The sequence below is a fragment of the Crinia signifera genome, chromosome 5 (assembly GCF_055691185.1).
Source record: "Crinia signifera chromosome 5, ASM5569118v1, whole genome shotgun sequence".
Taxonomy (NCBI): Eukaryota; Metazoa; Chordata; class Amphibia; order Anura; family Myobatrachidae; genus Crinia; species Crinia signifera.
This window is the reverse complement of record NC_139221.1, coordinates 6,833,431-6,852,673: the sequence shown is the minus strand read 5'-3', so window position 1 is coordinate 6,852,673 and position 19,243 is coordinate 6,833,431. Positions and strand designations below refer to the sequence as shown.

At 50.0% G+C, this 19,243-nt stretch overlaps 1 protein-coding gene and 1 pseudogene across 1 annotated transcript; both read left to right on the top strand.

The window, feature by feature from the left end:
* Nucleotides 1-8,727: 8,727 nt before the first annotated feature.
* On the top strand, nt 8,728-13,260 carry LOC146079892 (cyclin-dependent kinase 5 activator 1-like). Its single transcript, XM_083186576.1, has one exon. The coding sequence runs from the start codon at nt 9,771-9,773 to the stop codon at nt 10,650-10,652; it is 882 nt and encodes a 293-aa protein (XP_083042702.1). The 5' UTR covers nt 8,728-9,770; the 3' UTR covers nt 10,653-13,260.
* On the top strand, nt 12,736-18,256 carry LOC146079832 (uncharacterized; annotated as a pseudogene).
* The last annotated feature ends 987 nt before the right edge of the window (nt 18,257-19,243 follow it).

Here is a 19,243-nt window from a genome sequence, read left to right as displayed (position 1 = left end):
CCATAGGAGCTGATGAGGGTGCCCAGAGAGGTGGTGTAGAGAGAGAAGAGGAGAGTGCCAAGGACTGACCCTTGGGGAACACCGACTGGCTGCGGGGTAGTAGGAGAGGAGGAGCTCGGAGTGGAGACGGAGAAGGAGCGATCGGAGAGGTACAGTATGTTACGTTTTTTATCCTTGCTGGCGGGTCGCCAGAACGTACGCGCTGGCGACCCGCCAGCAGCCTCACCAGCGAGAAAACTGAGACGCGCGTGCGTCTCACGCGCACGCGCGTCTCAGTCTCCGTCGCTAGCGCGACGGAAACCCTGTCCGTCTCCGCCTCAGGGAGACGGACAGGGTTAGGGGGGGTTAGTGGGGGGTGCGGGCAGTCGGCGGGGACCCCGGGTTACCGCCGGCAAGCCGGCGGGGACCCGGGGAAACGTATGGAAGCGCCGTCGGAAGGGGACGCGCGCGCCTCTCGTGCGCGCGCGTCCCCTTCTCACGATCGCCATGGCGCTGGCGGGGGATGGCGGCTGGCGACGCCAGCGCCATCCCCTGCAAAGATGGGAAAAGACCCATCTGTATGAGGTGAACCAGGAGAAGACCGTGCCAATGATGCCAAAGGAGCGGAGGGTGTTGAGCAGGAGAGGGTGGTCAACAGTGTCAAAGGCAGCCGACAGATCAAGCTGGATGAGGATAGAGAAGAGGCCTTTGGATTTAGCCGATAGTAGATCGTTAGGGGGACATTTACCAAAATGGATTCGTAGAAAAAAGGTGTATTCGTAGGGAGAAATACACCTTTTTTTTACGAATTTGTATTTTCGGGATTTACAATCCCAAAAATACAACAATTCGTAGTCCTAAAGATGGAACATTCGTATTTGTAGTTACAAATACGAATGCCCTACACCATCGATAGGATACGACAGAAATCACCATTCAAAAGAATGGTGGTTTCTGATTTACTAAGCAGCCGTACTGACAATACGGCTGCTTAGTGGTGTGAAACACCCACGCAAATACGACAGGAAAATAGAACACCATTTTCCTGTTCTATTTGCGTTTTAGCCTGCACGGATCAGTCAGATCCGTGCAGGCTACAGTGTAAAAAAATAGAAAAATAAATAAATAAAAAAAAAAACGGCGTGGGGTCCCCCCCCACAGCCGAAACCAGCACCAGGCTAAAGGAGCCGGGGCCGGTAATTAAAAATCAGGGAACCCGACAAATAGGGGTTCCCCGATTTTTAACAACCAGCCCCAGGCTCCAGGTCCGGGGCTGGTTCCCAAAATACGGGGGACAAAATGAGTAGGGGTCCCCCGTATTTTAAGAACCAGCCCCAGGCACAACCAGCCGGCAGGGTAATGTCACAGCCGGGGGACACTTATAATATAAGGTCCCGCCGCCAAAACATTCTCCCTACCGACCAGTCAGCCTGGCCAGGGGCCCTGGGGGAGTGGGGACCCCCCCAATGAAGGGGTCCCCCCCCTCCAGGATTTACCTGACCAGGCTGAAGCCTGGTGCTGTCCTCGATGCCCCTGGGCGGTGGGCATCGAGCTGATAAATGGTGTAAAAAAAAGATGAACCTATTGTTTTTTACTGTGGCACTACAAGTGCCAGCAAGCCTCCCCAGCAAGCTGGGACTTGGAGAACCACAAGTCCCAGCCTGCTGGGCATTAAAGGGCCCGCTGGCACTTGTAGTTCTACAATTAAAAAAATAGTGCACAAAACACACTGACACACTTTTAAAATAAAACTTTATTACACACAAAGCCCACACATACTAATACTTACCTATCTTCTTCCCATAGGTCGCCCTGGTCCTGTGTCGGCGTCTTCTGGTCCTGTGTCGTCTTCTTCCTCCATGTCGACCGTCGCTGTCGCCGTCCGGATCCGACGAAATCCATTTGGGAAGCTGTGGAAGGAAACCATACTCACCTGTCCCAGCGCGACGTAGTCCAGGTAAGGGTCTTTGCAAAAAAACAAACCGACACCCCGAAACCAGACCGGACTGACGGAGACGCACGGTGTTTACATCGTGCGGCTCCGCCTCCCGAATGCCGCTATTGGCCGCCTTGCGGCCTAGCGGCCAATCAGGAGCCGCTAGGCCGCAAGGCGGCCAATAGCGGCATTCGGGAGGCGGAGCCGCACGATGTAAACAAACACACGTGCGTCTCCGTCAGTCCGGTCTGGTTTCGGGGTGTTCGTTTTGTTTTTTTGCAAAGACCCTTACCTGGACTACGTCGCGCTGGGACAGGTGAGTATGGTTTCCTTCCACAGCTTCCCAAATGGATTTCGTCGGATCCGGACGGCGACAGCGACGGTCGACATGGAGGAAGAAGACGACACAGGACCAGAAGACGCCGACACAGGACCAGGGCGACCTATGGGAAGAAGATAGGTAAGTATTAGTATGTGTGGGCTTTGTGTGTAATAAAGTTTTATTTTAAAAGTGTGTCAGTGTGTTTTGTGCACTATTTTTTTAACTGTAGAACTACAAGTGCCAGCGGGCCCTTTAATGCCCAGCAGGCTGGGACTTGTGGTTCTCCAAGTCCCAGCTTGCTGGGGAGGCTTGCTGGCACTTGTAGTGCCACAGTAAAAAACAATAGGTTCATCTTTTTTTTACACCATTTATCAGCTCGATGCCCACCGCCCAGGGGCATCGAGGACAGCACCAGGCTTCAGCCTGGTCAGGTAAGTCCTGGAGGGGGGGGACCCCTTCATTGGGGGGGTCCCCACTCCCCCAGGGCCCCTGGCCAGGCTGACTGGTCGGTAGGGAGAATGTTTTGGCCGCGGGACCTTATATTATAAGTGTCCCCCGGCTGTGACATTACCCTGCCGGCTGGTTGTGCCTGGGGCTGGTTCTTAAAATACGGGGGACCCCTACTCATTTTGTCCCCCGTATTTTGGGAACCAGCCCCGGACCTGGAGCCTGGGGCTGGTTGTTAAAAATCGGGGAACCCCTATTTGTCGGGCTCCCTGATTTTTAATTACCGGCCCCGGCTCCTTTAGCCTGGTGCTGGTTTCGGCTGTGGGGGGGACCCCACGCCGGTTTTTTTTTTATTTATTTATTTTTTCTATTTTTTTTTACACCATGCAGCCTGCACGGATCTGACTGATCCGTGCAGACTGCTAGAAATAATTCGTATTAGCGGCCGTATATACGGCCGCTAATACGAATCATTACACCATCGGAGGGTTACAAAGCAGTCGTATATGACTGCTTTGTAACTGATCCTCCGGAACACGAGGTTGCATACGACTTAAACAGTCGTATGCAGTCGTAGGGAAAATACCAATACGAAAAACTAGGTTTTTCATATTGGTAAATTTCCCCTTAGTGACTTTGGTCAGGGCAGTTTCAGTGGAATGTAAAGGGCGGAACCCGGATTTGAGGGGGTCTAGAATGGAGTTAGCAGTAAGGTGGCTTAGGAGACGATTATAGGTCAGACGTTCTAGGAGCTTGGAGGCAAAAGGGAGGAGGGAGATGGGCCTGTAGTTGGATGGAGAGTTGGGGTCCAGATTTGTTTTTTTGAGAATTGGGGAGACAAGAGCGTGTTTGAAGGAGGAAGGGAAGATCCCAGAGGATAGGGAAAGATTAAAGAGGTGAGCCAGGTGAGAGCAGACTGACGGACTGAGACGACGGATAATATTGGAGGGGATAGGATCGAGCGGGCAGGTGGAGGGAGAAGCGGATTGAAGGATAGAGTGGACTTCAGCAGCAGTGGTGGGGTAAAATGAGGACAGGGGTTGGAAGGAGGGGAGTGGAGATGTAGGAGGGGAGGAGGGAGAGGGTGAGGTCATGGCAGCAGTGATGGCAGTCCTGAGAGAGGAGATTTTGTTTGAAAAGTAGGTAGCAAAATCAGCGGCTACGATGGAGGACGGAAGAGCTGGAGGAGGGGGGGAGAGCAAGGAGTTGAAGGTGGCGAAGAGCCTGCGGGGATTGGATGATTGCGAAAGGATGAGGGACTTAAAGTAGGATTCCTTGGCCAGAGCAAGGGCAGAGCTGAAGGAGGAAAGAATGAATTTGAAATGGAGATAATCCGCAAGGGAGCGTGATTTCTTCCACTGTCTCCTGGGTTATATACTGTGTAATAGGGCGCTGCGGATCCCTTGTTCTCTGCCCCCTGATACTTCTGTCAGTGCCCTCTGCTGATTCAGCTATAGTTATGTGCCCTGTACTTGTCCTCTATTGTATTCAGCTGTAAGTCACTGTCTCCTGGGTTATATACTCTGCAATAGGGGACTGCGGTTCTCTGCCCACTGATACTTATGCCAGTGCCGTCTGCTGATGCAGCTATGGTTATATGCCCTGTACTTGTCCTGTGCATACACACTGAGCGTTTTTCGCTCTTACCTGCGATTTTCCCCAGGGTGGATGACTTTCCATAGCAGGAAGCTATGGAAAGCCATACACTCCCTCGCTCGTCTGCTGGTAAGGTCGACATGGGGTTTTTCGCCCCATGTCGACCCGGGGGGGGGGGGGGGGGGGGGGGGGCAGACATGTAAACTAAGCGTCTTTCAGCTGTGTGTACAGAGCAACAGTGCTTCCAGTTACTCCTGAGTGTGTCCACCCTGCTGCGGCCCGACCTCCTCCAGTATCCAGCCTGGAACCGCCTTTGTTCTAACCAAGTCCATACTACATCACCATTCCATCGTTCACTATATTCTTCACTGCTTACTTCTATTTGCAACCTGCTCATGTATCTAATACCATCCTACCGGTCACCACCTCAGAGTGTCAACATCGATATTACCACCATCGGTGCTAAACATCGGTGAACACTCCTGTGCCTGTGTTATTGGTATCTGCCTGACCTATATACTTTCCTGCAGTGCTCCTTGGTGTATGCTCCACCATCGATGGTCAACATCGGTCAGCACCGATTCCTATCTTCATTGTGATGTTTTTCAGTCCATTTACTAGTCTTCTACGTTCCAGTTCTTCAGCAATTCCAAGTATCCCTTGCAGTCACGCCTTTGGCCCCTTCACCTTATCCACCGTATGTCTAGGCTTCATTTGTGTGTCCTAGTATTATAGAACCCAGCTTCCGTTTCACAACAGCCTCAGCCCAGAGTCACCTCTCAGATGTGACATCTGCGCATTGCTTACTTATATCTTGTGCGAACTTACACAACTAAAACAAGTACATTCAACGTTCTCTCCAAAGCTGATTAGAAATGCGGTGTGTGCGGAACTGCTAAGTGTACGGCTATATAGCGCATTACCATGATGTCTGCTGAGGATGCGGCTTATAAACTGATACAACAACTTTTTATACAACACCCTGAGAACGAAGGCGCTAGGAATAGTACATGGTGTGATACCATAACTTAAGTGTAAAGCAGAAATATATTAGCACCAATTTCCACCATGGAATTATTACAAACCGTAAAGACACCCCCTGCGGGGTACGAGGTGGCGGCCTATTCTGATTGGCAGGTGTTAAATCTATAGGTGAATAATACAAGAGAGGACGCTGTAGAGTTGTATGTTAGTAATTATACAGCAGGCTGTAAGATCTAAACCCAATATCTGTGAGATATTTGTATATAAGCTCCCAGCAGGGGCATAGAGAGCCACGCCGGGCCCAGGTGCTGCCTAGGAAGGATAGACTATTGGAAATAAAGAATTGGGGAGCACTTTGTCTTGTGTGGAGGGGGGTTAACGGGGCAGAATCAGCAATGAATGATCCTGCTGCGATTGGCTCCTCTTAGATCATTATACCAATACTATCACTAAAGTCTGCACCCAACCCAAAGAAGATAACTGGTGTTAAGGTATGAAGAGGCCTCTGGCCAGTGGATGGTAGGGATGGACATTGATGACTCAAAATCATCGATGGTTTATGGTCAATGTAGAATAGTTTTGCCATCAATGGGGGGAGAACCAAATGATTCCCTCCATTGATGTCAAGCATAAACAAATATATATATTTTTTTTTCCCCAAGGGGCCGGGACACAGAGCATAGCTCCGCCCTTGACACCCATGAAGCCCCACCTCCATATTTTGATTGGTCCATAGGCCAATCGGTAAAACAAAATTTGATGACCACCAATAGGAAAAAAATTGATGGTCATCCATTGCATAGTATGCCACTATCGATAGCCAGTTGCAATATTGCCATTGATGGCAATGGCATCGATGGACATCCCTAATGCCTAATACCATATAAACAGTGTGCTGGTGATTATAATACTTATAGCACTAGCTGTGTGATTACACATCATTGTTCTGCAGTGTTGGGGGGCATCCTATGCTACCTGAGATTTCTCCGGGGGACATTGGACCATAGGACGTTCAACAGCAGCCCCCAGAGGACGGGAGGCTCAGGCTGCCTGACAGAACTGCGTATCGGAGACAAACCTATAATAATAGTAAAAATGAGCAAACGTGGATGAAGGACCAGTTAGCTGCATGACAGACTTGCCGCGGCCCCACGTCGTGCTACTTAGGATATCACCACCACCCTAGTGGAATGTACTCACACTCAATCTGGTGCCAGTCTGCTTTGTAGCCAGCCAACCACGTTTATGTGCATCATAAAGAAGAAGCAGAGGTCCTATGTGGTGGACAGTCTTGTCAAAGGAGATCTGCAGAGCTTGGAAAGTGGAAAGCCGAGGTCACTTTTGCCTGGAGAGTAGGAACAATACAAAGAACCGCAGTGTTGTCATGGAAGAATAGATAAAGCCCCTATCACGGAAACTTGCCAAGCTGAGGCAAGAGCTATAAGGAAGACCAGCTTCCATTCCAAGTCATGGACTGAAGATCCGCTAGATCTAAAGGCTAAAATGAAACTTGCTTGAGAGCCATTAGGACAAGATTAAGATCCGCTATTGGTGGATGAAGCAGTGGTTGCATATGCACCACACAACGGAAAAATGTTTACACCCCTGGTCCAAGGGTGAAACGCAGCAGAAATAAATTGACAGGTCCCGGATCTGTACTTTCAAAGACCAAAGCTTTAAACTGGCCTCCACACCCCAATGAACGAAGGCCAAAATATGGGAGAGGTGAAATTTTGAGGTATGAATCCTTCCCTGTTCTCAACACAAGATGTTGAGTTCCCATACTATAGTATGGACTACCAAGGGAGAAAATCCATGCTTTCAAAAGTTTAATCTCAGAAGCTAAGCCAATAAACCAATTTGAGGAAGGCACTTGTGTAGAAACTGACCTTTTTATAGCAGGTCTGGTCGAAGCCACCTGGGATCTACCAACATTTTGAGAATGTTGGTGTACCACAACTTACGTGACCAGTCCAGAGGCACTAGGAGTACCATCACCTGTTAGTCTTTGATGTGCCACAGACATACTAGATGAAAATCCCATGAACCTTCATCACATCCATTGGGAAAGCCAGTGGGTCTCTGGATCTTGCACAAAAAAAGTGGATCTTTGAAGTTGTGTCAAGAGGCCATGAGATCCACCTGCAGAAGGCCCCACTTGCACAGTAACCATTGGTAGATCTCTGGATTAAGAAACCACTCCGGCAGGAGAAATGTGATTCGGCTGAGGAATTTCATATGTTATACACCTGGTATGAACATACCTGAGAGTGCCGGGACATAGGTCTGTATGGATGTGGGCTGCCCGCACCATTTCTACCATACTGTTTTTGCCTCCCTAGTGGTTTACATATACCAGCATCATGGTATTATCCAACTGAATCAAAAGTAGAGGTCAGGGTTAGGCTGCAGAAAGAGAGCATTAGGATTGGGCACTATGGCCAGGTCAGGGTTAGGCTGCAGGATGGGAGTATTAGAATTGGGCACTATGGGGCGGTCAGGGTTAGGCTGCAGGACGGGAGCATTAGGATTGGGCACTATGGGGCGGTCAGGGTTAGGCTGCAGGAAGGGAGTATTAGGATTGGACACTATGGAGAGGTCAGGGTTAGGCTTCAGGACAGGAGCATTAGGATTGGGCACTATGGGGAGGTCAGGGTTAGGCTGCAGGATGGGAGTATTAGGATTGGGCACTATGGCCGGGTTAGGCTGCAGGATGGGAGTATTATTTTAAACGATATTGCTCAATTTGTCCCTTCTGAGCGATATAACGATGCACGGGTCAGTAACGATCCCCTCCATCATCTGTACATGCAGCTCATTTTCTCTGTGTTGTCAATAACTGCATGTGCGGAGCGGGGGCAGGGTGACGTCACTGAACGATATTGTGAGCGTTCAGTGTCTATGCCCTATATCGTTTGCCCAGGTGTTCAGCAGGAACCATTGACAAAATTGTGTATGGAGCTAATCTTCTAGTGCCCAGCTTTAGGGTGGCATCAACGGGTACCAGTCTCTGTGACCCAAAAAAAGCTTATGGAACCAGAACTGAAAGCTGGGGAGTATTCGCCGTGCAGGTAAGGGGACTTTGCAGTGACACTTACTCATGCGTGCTGCACCCTGCCGCTCTCCACCTGCTGTGGTACCATAAGTCCCAGCACGTTCCACCCTCTAATCATCCACCTGTTAGGGGAATAGATGTCCCCACATTCTGCATCTATTGCTGATGACAGCTCTGCAGGTACTTGTGGTTCCACAATGGACGCAGCTTGCTGGCGGAATGTGGCTGAGGCTTTGTATGTGTGATGGGTGAGTTATGTATAACAATGGATTATATTCTGAATAACTCCCTGGAACAAAGACCTGATGGGGAAGGAGAGGAGATGCCTGCAGAGGGCAGTATAATTCCTGCTACAGCACACGGATGCAGAGTCAGGAGGGGCTGAGGCTGCAGGCAGGGAACAAATCACAATGCCTGGGATTTTCTCCCCCTGGAAGCCCAGAGCTGGTTGGATCAGCCAGACAGAGATGCCTGTGAGCAGGGAAACAGGATCAGCCCTTCTGCTCCCAGCATCTCCTGTCTCCTACCATCAGATGCTGAGCACCAATGCGGCAGATCTGGGCTCCTCTCAGTGACAGCACAGGGGCCAGGAGTGCATCTGCACCGGGGAGACACGCCTGACCCTCTAATGCAAAATCTCCCCTGATCCAGAAGGAATCAGCAGCCTGAACCCCTTCCGGGAAAGCCTCCGCTGTCTGACGGTGGCTGAGATTCCGCATCCTCCTTTGTGTCAGTGGGATATCTCTATTTGCGATGTATCCATGAATTATTCTGTGCAAATGCTGCTGCTGGCTCCATCCCTGCGCTCCTCCTTATACACCTGACTGTACTCCACCTGTCATCCAGAGAGACCTCATCTGCAGCCAACATTTCTCATGGCAGCAAGACAAGGACGGATCAATAAAAAGAGAATCCTCTGTCGGAGGTGGTGAAGGGGAGAGGCAGCTTCCAGCCAGTTCCCCTTTTATTCCCGGTAACATCTGCCCCCCCCCCCCTCCTGTCTGCAGACGACATCTCGGAATAAGGATTGCAGGAAGACCCTCGTGCTGGACAGAGCAGCATCTGTGTGGCTCCATCCTCTGAGATTCTGACACAACATCCTCAGCAGACTCCACTAATTATTCTATTTATTCCATCAATGCTTTGAATGGACATTGTGCACTCGGGGGGGCACGAGGGAGCTGCTAATCACAGGATCCAGAACAATCTTATCTGCAGGGGCCAGCATTCCCCTTACCCCCTGCCCTGTGTAGAAGCATATTTGCCCCTGTCAGTGTGCTGTCTTCAGGGGGAGCTGCAATGCAGGCAACAAAGAGCCCTCAGTCACATTCTTCCGCTTACAATTAATCAGCCCAGAGCAAGAGTGGATATTTATTGGACTAATTGCTTCTCCCAGAGGCTGCTCGGACTCCTCCCAGTCCTGGTATTGCTCATCAAGACCTCTGCTAGCCATGGGCACTGTCCTCTCCCTGTCCCCAGGCTCTCGGAAAGCTAGCCTCTATGACGATGGCTCCGGATCTCTGGCTCATTATACCAATGTTAGCAAGGGCAGTGGGCAGAAGCCCGAAAAGACATTGAAGCGGCACTCTATGTTCATTCCTGCCCTCACCTGGAAAAGGCTGGTGGCCTCCACCAAGAAGAGGACCTCCAGGAAGGGAACCGTCAACAACAATTACCAGAAGGATGTTGCCCATCTGAACCATGAGAATGTGAAAAAATCTTTGTCTTGTGCCAACCTCTCTAGCTACGACAGCCAACCTTTGGCACCTCTTACCTCCAAGCAGATATCGTCCATCAAGAAGGTCTCCAGCACCACTGGTGGTGGCTCTCCAAAGAGGGTCATAGTCCAAGCTTCCACTGGTGAGCTACTGAAATGCCTAGGGGAATTTCTCTGCAGGAGATGTTACCGCTTGAAACATTTGTCACCCACAGACCCTATACTTTGGCTGCGTAGTGTGGATCGCTCCTTGCTTCTCCAAGGATGGCAAGACCAAGCCTTTGTCACCCCGGCTAATGTGGTTTTTGTCTACTTGCTCTGCAGAGACGTCATTGACGGGGACTCAGTGGCCACCGAGCATGACTTGCAAGCCACTCTATTGACCTGCTTGTATCTTTCCTACTCTTACATGGGCAATGAGATCTCCTACCCCCTGAAACCTTTCCTCGTGGAAGCAGGCAAAGATGCCTTCTGGGACCGATGTCTTTGCATCATTGATTCCATGAGTGCTAAGATGCTGAGAATAAATGCGGACCCACACTATTTCACCCAGGTGTTTGCTGACCTAAAAAACGAGGGTAACCGCGATGAGTTCTCTAGAGTACTGGACCGGTGACTGTCCCAGGAGAGAACAGGTCAAACAATCACAGCACTTGAAGGTCAGCTCTGAGAACCACCATCTCTGGCCAAACTTGAACCAGTAGCCAAAAAAAAGGGACCACATTCAGCCTTTTGTGCATTGTCCACTTGTGGTGGAAATCTGAGGCACCTTGGCCACCCTCCAACGTGCACCATTATTTTAGGCCATTAAGTGCCTGGCACTCACATCACCTTTCTCTCGCTGTAATGGATAGAAGAGTCACTGGGTAGCAGCTGCCCGCACTCATCCCAAAGGACCAGACTCTTACCTCCTACCAGTATTTTTGTATAAATGTGCAATTCGGAGCCCTGGAATGGAAAAAATATTCATCACGGGAACTCCCCCCCTATTTATAGTTCGGAGCTGGAAATATTTCAGAACCATACAGAGATGAGGAGGCTGAGAGGCCCCCAATGGCTGGTGGAGATGGGTCATGGTGGACGGTCTCTTCTCCAATCCCTTTGTATACATGAATGTGACGTGTCAGACTTTATTTAAGAACTATACTTTATTGGTAACGATACCTCTTTTATTTTATGTCTGTGGTTTATTCCCTAACATGTGGAAGGGTGGGCTGCAGTGTGGGGAGGGTGTACGAGGGCCGTTGTCAGTATTTTATCTTCATAAATAGCCAGTTGTTTGTAGACGCATCCTGTAGCTGCAATGATAGGACTTTACTGCAGATTATCCAGTTTATTGCAGAAGGCAATGGCTAACGTCAGCTGTGTATGGTAGAATGAGGGACAGGGTTGTGTTCTTATGTGGAAGATGAGGTATTATGCTCTAGGATCTTAGGATATTGTTACACCTGTGCTCAAGCAGGAGCACCCAGCCTGGACTCTGATTATTAATCTCCGGATGGGCCGGGTTGGCTGATGCCAGCACACTGATCTGGCTTTAAGTTAATGAGAAATAGATTGACGTGTGACATGTCTCCAGGGCGTCTGTTCTATATTACATGCATGAAGCCTCATCCGGCAGAGAGGGAGGACGCATCCGAAACATGCAACCGATAATAATGCCATTAGCTCTGCTGTATTCTGTAATGCTGGAAAACTGGGGTTTAAACGGCTAAACACTTAAATCTTATTTACTAAGATGGGAGTTCTGTTTTACATGGGATGTAACTACGGCCAACCAATCAGAACCTACTTCTTATTTATTTAGCATTTCTAGAAGATACAGTAATAGATAGCGTTGGATTGGTTGCCCATCTCCCCAGTGGGGAGAGATAAAATTCCAACCAATTGGCTACTGTCATTTTTCGAACACAGCCTGTAATATCGAGTGCAGCTGATTGGTTGGCACTTTATCTCTCCCCCACTGATGCGGATGGTTGTGTGTATGGCTATGGCCTGTATACAGTGTTACGCTGGGCTCTGTGTGTATCCGGTGACTGCGGCCAAGGTGGAGGCTGCTTCTCATTCCCGCAGCCATTTATTTGCCCGATTTATGTAAATAAATGCTTTTCCATCTCATTTAATGATCAGTGGCTGGTAATAGGGCGTCACCATTAGCCACAATGTGGAAATCCAGAATATATGGCCTGTCACCTGCTGCTGCTTCTCTGGAGGCAAACCACTATACACTGGTGGCATCACTGAGGCACGAGGCACAGTCTGTAGGAGAGAGGTACGCTGCCAGTGTGCGCTGCGCGTGTCAGCAATGTACCCTGTGTGTTGTACTGTGGTGCGTGTGCACGGAGACACGTTGGCTCTGCCTCCTGGGCATTCTGTGTGTGTGTGTGTGTGTGTGTGTGTGTGTGTGTGTGTGTGTGTGTGTGTGGTGCGGTGACCTACATCTCTGCCTGTTTCTGCTGTATTAGCTCCCTGACATTTACAGAGAACGTCCCTCTGCCTGTCTGCTTGCAGCAGAGGTGATGTGTGGGGACATGAGCAGTGATTCTACCCATGATGAAGGGGTCATTGGAGCAGGGCATGATGGGTACTGTAATGACCACTGACCTGTATGAACACAGGGTATGGTAGGAAACAAATGAAGATTCTGCTTACTGTCTGCCTGGCTGCTGTCATGTCTGTAACTTGTGTGGGCACTTGTCATGTTGGTGGTGCTGACATTCTACGCTCTCCCCCGATATATTTATAATGAAGGTGACGATGTCAATTACAAAATAGGAAACTCCAAATAGTCACCCCCAGCACCCAGGTTCTCCATCTATTTACAGCCGGCACCTAGGTTCTCCATCTATTTACCACTGGCACCCAGCTTCTCCATCTATTTACCACTGGCACCCATGTCCTCCAATTAGACACCACTGGCACCCGGGTTCTCCAACTAGACACCATTGGCACCCAGGTTCTCCATCTATTTAACACTGGCACCCAGGTTCACCAACTAGACAGCACTGGTACCCAGGGTCTCCATCTATTCACCACTGGCACCCAGGTTCTTCAACTAGACACCACTGGTACCCAGGGTCTCCATATGTTCACCAATGGCACCCAGGATCTCCTTCTATTCCCCACTGGCACCCAGGTTCTCCATCTATTCAACACCCACACCCAGGTTCTCCATCTAGTCATCACCTGCACCCACTTCATCTTGTCACCAGTGACACCCAGGTTCAAAATCTATTCCCCACCTGCACCCAGGTTCTCATCTATCCTCCACCCTCACCCAGGTTCTCCATCTCTTCCCCACCCGCACCCAGGTTCTCCATCTCTTCCCCACCCTCACCCAGGTTCTCCATCTATTCTCCACCCTCACCCAGGTTCTCCATCTCTTCCCCACCCTCACCCAGGTTCTCCATCTATTCTCCACCCTCACCCAGGTTCTCAATCTCTTCCCCATCCACACCCAGGTTCTCCATCTATTCCCCACCCACACCCAGGCTGTCCATCTCTTCCCCACCCTCGCCCAGGTTCTCCATTTATTCCCCACCCTCACCCAGGTTCTGCATCTATTCCCCACCCTCACCCAGGTTCTGCATCTATTCCCCAACCGCACCCAGGTTCTCCATCTATTTCCCACCCACACCCAGGCTGTCCATCTCTTCCCCACCCTCGCCCAGGTTCTCCATTTATTCTCCACCCGCACCCAGGTTCTCCATCTCTTCCCCACCCTCGCCCAGGTTCTCCATCTCTTCCCCACCCACACCCAGGCTCTCCATCTCTTCCCCATCTGCACCCAGGTTTTTCATCAATTCCCCACCTGCAACCAGGTTCTCCATCTATTCTCCACTGGCACTAAGATTCTCCATCTATACCCAACCCGCACCCAGGTTCCCCATCTATTCTCCACCTGCACCCAGGTTCTCCATCTATTCCCCACCTGCACCCAGGTTCTCCATCTATTCCCCACCTGCACCCAGGTTCTCCATAGTATTCCCCACCTGCACCCAGGTTCTCCATCTCTTCCCCATCTGCACCCAGGTTCTCCATAGTATTCCCCACCTGCACCCAGGTTCTCCATCTCTTCCCCATCTGCACCCAGGTTCCCTATCTATTCTCCACCCGCACCCAGGTTCTCCATCTATTCCCCACCTGCACCCAGGTTCTCCATAGTATTCCCCACCTGCACCCAGGTTCTCCATCTATTCCCCACCTGCACCCAGGACCTCCATAGTATTCCCCACCTGCACCCAGGTTCTCCATCTCTTTCCCATCTGCACCCAGGTTCCCTATCTATTCTCCACCCGCACCCAGGTTCTCCATCTATTCCCCACCCGCACCAAGGTTCTCCATCTCTTCCCCACCCTCACCCAGTTTCTTCATCTTGTCACCAGTGACACCCAGTTTCAAAATCTATTCACCACCCGCACGCAGGTTCTCAATTTAGTCACCACTGGTACCCAGGTTCTCCATCTCTTCCCCACTCTCACCCAGGTTCTCATCTATTCCCCACCCTCACCCAGGTTCTCCATCTATTCTCCACCTGCACCCAGGATCTCCATCTCTTCCCCACCCTCAAACAGGTTCTCCATCTCTTCCCAACCCTCAAACAGGTTCCCCATCTATTCTCCACCCGCACCCAGGTTCTCCATCTATTCCCCAACTGCACCCAGGTTCTCCAGCTGGTGAATGGGTCATGGAATGTGTATAGCTGTAAAACGGATTATTTTCCTATACAGTTCTCCCGATGCTGCCACTAATGGATCCTCTGCAGTTACACTGGAAGCATTAGCGATACATGTAACCTGCCGGTATAATTAGACTTGCTGCATTGTGGTGCTGATACCTCATCTATGTAGCCTGGGTTCCACCACATACAGGACTAAAAGCAAATTAAATGGTTACAGTGTAATCCCATCACCTGCTCGCAGCCGTAGCGCCGTTACGTGGACTACAAATGTGTGGCCTTCTGGTTCACTAGCAGCCATTAACCTTACTGAGGTATGAGGCACAAAGCAACTTATGCATTGATGCCAGCTGTGTGGGCACCACTAGAAATGTGTGTGCAAATTGGTGGGGGCAAGCAATTTAAAAAAGCAACCTCAAGCCAACACGATGCCACTAGTATATTGATAGTTCACAAAATGGCAGCAGCCACTGTGGGCAGGTGATGGTAACGTATTATTACGTTGTGTTAGCTGTGTAGGATGACAGTTTCCTAAGGCCAAAGGAGACCGGTAACGCTATAGAGCCGCTGTCTGCGGAGACTCACTCATTGGTCTGACGTGCACTAAACCTACCAGCCCCTGGGCATTATCTGTGGCTGTGCCACAAGTCCCGCATTGGTAAATGCACTATTACCCTATTGCTGTGCAAGTTGTTTCCACATTCTATGGATTAAGCATTGGGGCAACCTGTGTCTGTGCAACTATTACCTATCCCAGCAGTAGCTAGCTGAGACACAGGCTGACTAAGCTTCTCCTATAGACTCAGCTGTTATAAGGCTGCTGACGCCTATCAGACTTAGTCTGGCATTGTTATTGGGGTGCTGCCATCTATCTGGCTGTTAGTCCGGCATTGTTATTGGGATGCTGCCGCCTATACGGCTGTTAGTCTGGCATTGTTATTGGGGTGCTGCTGCCTATACGGCTGTTAGTCTGGCATTGTTATTGGGGTGCTGCCATCTATCTGGCTGTTAGTCCGGCATTGTTATTGGGATGCTGCCGCCTATACGGCTGTTAGTCTGGCATTGTTATTGGGGTACTGCTGCCTATACGGCTGTTAGTCCGGCATTGTTATTGGGATGCTGCCACCTATACGGCTGTTAGTGTGGCATTGTTATTGGGGTGCTGCCGTCTATACGGCTGTTAGTCCGGCATTACTATTGGGGTGCTGCCACCTATATGGCAGTTAATTCGAAATTGTTATATTATTCTGTGTATACAGTTCCCCATAAAATGAAAAAGACAATATACTGTAAAACAACATGATAGTACATCCCATAAACATGCACCATGGGTGTGGGTCCTCACACCCATTAACCTTACTAACCCCTACCCTCAGACGCCCCTCAGATCTTACTGACCCCTACCCTCATACGCCCCTCAGATCTTAAGGTGCGTACACACGTACAGATTTATCTGTCCAATCTATCTGCTGGGAACAAAAACATGGAAATGTATGGGAGCAAATGACAATCAAAAATCTCTACCCAAATGCAGGAAAACAGAAAAAAAAAATCTGCTTTGATAAATTTGTTATATCAGAATGATTTAAACAATTTGTCTGACTGATCACTGTCTGTTTTCAAGTGTTTGGGAACAATTTTTTGATTGTCATATGCTCCCATACATTTCCAGGGTTTTGTTCTCACCAGATAGATCAGACAGAAAAATCTGTATGTGTGTACGCACCTTAACTGACCCCTACCCTCATACACTCCTCAGATCTTACCTACCCCTACCCTCAGATCTTACTGACCCCTACCCTCATACACCCCTCAGATCTTACTGACCCCTACCCTCAAATCTTACTGACCCCTACCCTCATACACCCCTCAGATCTTACTGACCCCTACCCTCATACACCCCTCAGATGTCACTCACCCCTACCCTCAGATCTTACTGACCCCTACCCTCATACAACCCTCAGATCTTACTGACCCTTACCCTCATACATCCCTCAGATCTTAATGACCCCTACCCTCATACACCCCAGATCTCACAGACCCCTACCCTCTTACTGACCCCCTACCCTCATACACCCCTCAGATCTCAATGACCCCTACCCTCAGATCTTACTGACCCCTACCCTCATACACCCCTCAGATCTTACTGACCCCCTACCCTCATACACCCCTCAGATCTTACTGACCCCTACCCTCTTACTGACCCCTACCCTCATACACCCCTCAGATCTTACTGACCACCATCCTCTTACTGACCCCTACCCTCATACACCCCAGATCTTACTGACCCCTACCCTCTTACTGACCCCTACCCTCATACACCCCTCAGATCTTACTGACCCCTACCCTCTTACTGACCCCTACCCTCATACACCCCTCAGATCTTACTGACCCCTACCCTCTTACTGACCCCAGCCCCATCACATGACTTTGTCTAGTTGGAATGACCAGATGTAACATGAGCTTGCCGTAGAAATCTTGTCATCACATTTTCCTCCGATTGACCACTGGTTGTGCATAGGTTCAGTTCTAGGCCAACACGTCCAGTGTCTCCCTCGTTAGCAGATCCAATACACAGGTCCATGTCAGTAATTCTACTCTGTGGTGGGAGGGGTCCCAGTGGTAAATACCCCACCTCCCCAGGGATACGTCACCAACCTACTTTTCTATGTCACCTTCGTGAGTAGCGATGTTGTATAGGAATCGTGTGACCCCAGCTCAGGCGCTACAGGACCGGATTGGATTTATAAGCCCCTTCCATCCCCCCGAGCCCAGCCACCAAATGCTTTCCTGTATATATTAGCGGGCGGTGGAATAATTCACGTGTCCGTGTGTCCGTGTGTGTGTGTGTGTGTGTGTGTGCTGCATGCATGACCTTGGTGTCCGCCTCACTATGTAAATTATTTATTGTATACGGGAAAACATAAGAACATAATAGAGACCGTCCTGGCTCCGTGTGCAGGGTGCAGAACGTTTGCGCTCATTTCTCTTTTATCTTTGTAAGAACTGTTTTTTCTATGTGTGGACACTGGAATCTCTCCGCCCGGAGGGAGGGGCCCAGGGTTTCCGGCCTTTCTAATTCCAGAGGAATTACAAAAATCTTGTCTGCTCCACGGCCTTGGAAGAAGACTGATGTATTTAGGCCGCATCTCCGTATCCTGGTCACACACGTCCTTTGCCTGGATTCCTGCTTTGGTTTTCATGGAAAAAATTAGGGACGAGCACTTTGGCTGTGAGTCCCCACTAGAAGTAACATGAAAGAACGCAACAATATGGCCGCTGTGTATGAAGCCGCCTACATCGGTGGCCGGATGTCGGCAGCAAATGGTGAAGATGAGAAAGATGGTTGAAATATTTGGTTGGGGGTTTCGTGTTGGTTAGCTTGTCTGTGCGGAACGTGTGATATGTGGGGGTAGATAGCGGGTCACTGCGGGGGTGGGGTGGGGGGCTCTGTGCGCCCACAGCCGGGTAATGTCCTATTGTTTGGAGGACATGGAAAGTGGCACTTTTAATTAAAATAAAACTTTGAAAATGGATCTTTGTGTCTTTACGTCATATCTATAAGAGGATCGAACATTGTATTTTCGGTATTAAATTAGGATTTAGCGCTTCCCAGTCTTATTAAAGGGCCCGTTCTCTAGGACAGGGTGAAACTGGCCTGATAATACTGCCCCTGGTGTTGGCCAGGAAAGAGAAACGGGCTGCAGTCCCCGCTTCTGCTGAGTTACAATACCAAGGACATCTTATATCTGAACTTGGCACATCCTAAATCCAGTCTTTATTTTAACCCTTAAGAAGCCATAAGTGGTACATGTGACCCTTTATCCCTACCTGTCTGCAATCTCTACCTGTGCGATTACTGCATCAGGAGCGTTACCCCATTTGCCCCAGCCTGTTTTTATGGAGATGCCCCCTGCCCGCCCCCATTCTGCCCACTATGGAGCGAAGGCATATGCATAGTCACGCATGCTGAAATCTCAACCATCGGTGACGGGGCTGAATCACCCCCTATGGCAGTATATTTACCAAAGCTTCTACAAATGAAAAAAGGGGCATTGCCCACAGCAACCAATCAGGTTCTGTCTATAATTTCTCCATAGATACGGTGGTAGCCTAGCGCTCACCCTCCATTTTGTGTGTGCTCACTGATAAACAACAACCTAGGTACGGTGACGGTGTCCTGGGTGTTTAAATGAAGCATATAGTTATAGGAATGACCTGCAGTAAGGTGCTGGTGGTGTACGGACTATGAAATATTGGAACGTGGAAGTAAATGTCCAGGATGTGTGGGGCTGCGGTCCGTGCGGGGCAAAGGGAAGGGAAGGATTGGGCGGTGGGTCCTCACCGGGTCCCCACAGTGGATGGCGCTCTCCGTTGCTGAGGCGATCGACGAGGGACGTGAGAAGACAGGTAAGCGTATACCGCGGGTTGGACGGGATGTCGCCCCCCCCCCCCGCGGCACAACTTGCCCATCCACTCCTGGACTGCATATTGCCACTGTACCCCCGATGCCACTGCCCAATCCATCC

Excerpts from the sequence above, each read along its gene's own strand:
- LOC146079892 (XM_083186576.1), top strand. The coding sequence starts at position 9,771 with ATGGGCACTGTCCTCTCCCTGTCCCCAGGCTCTCGGAAAGCTAGCCTC.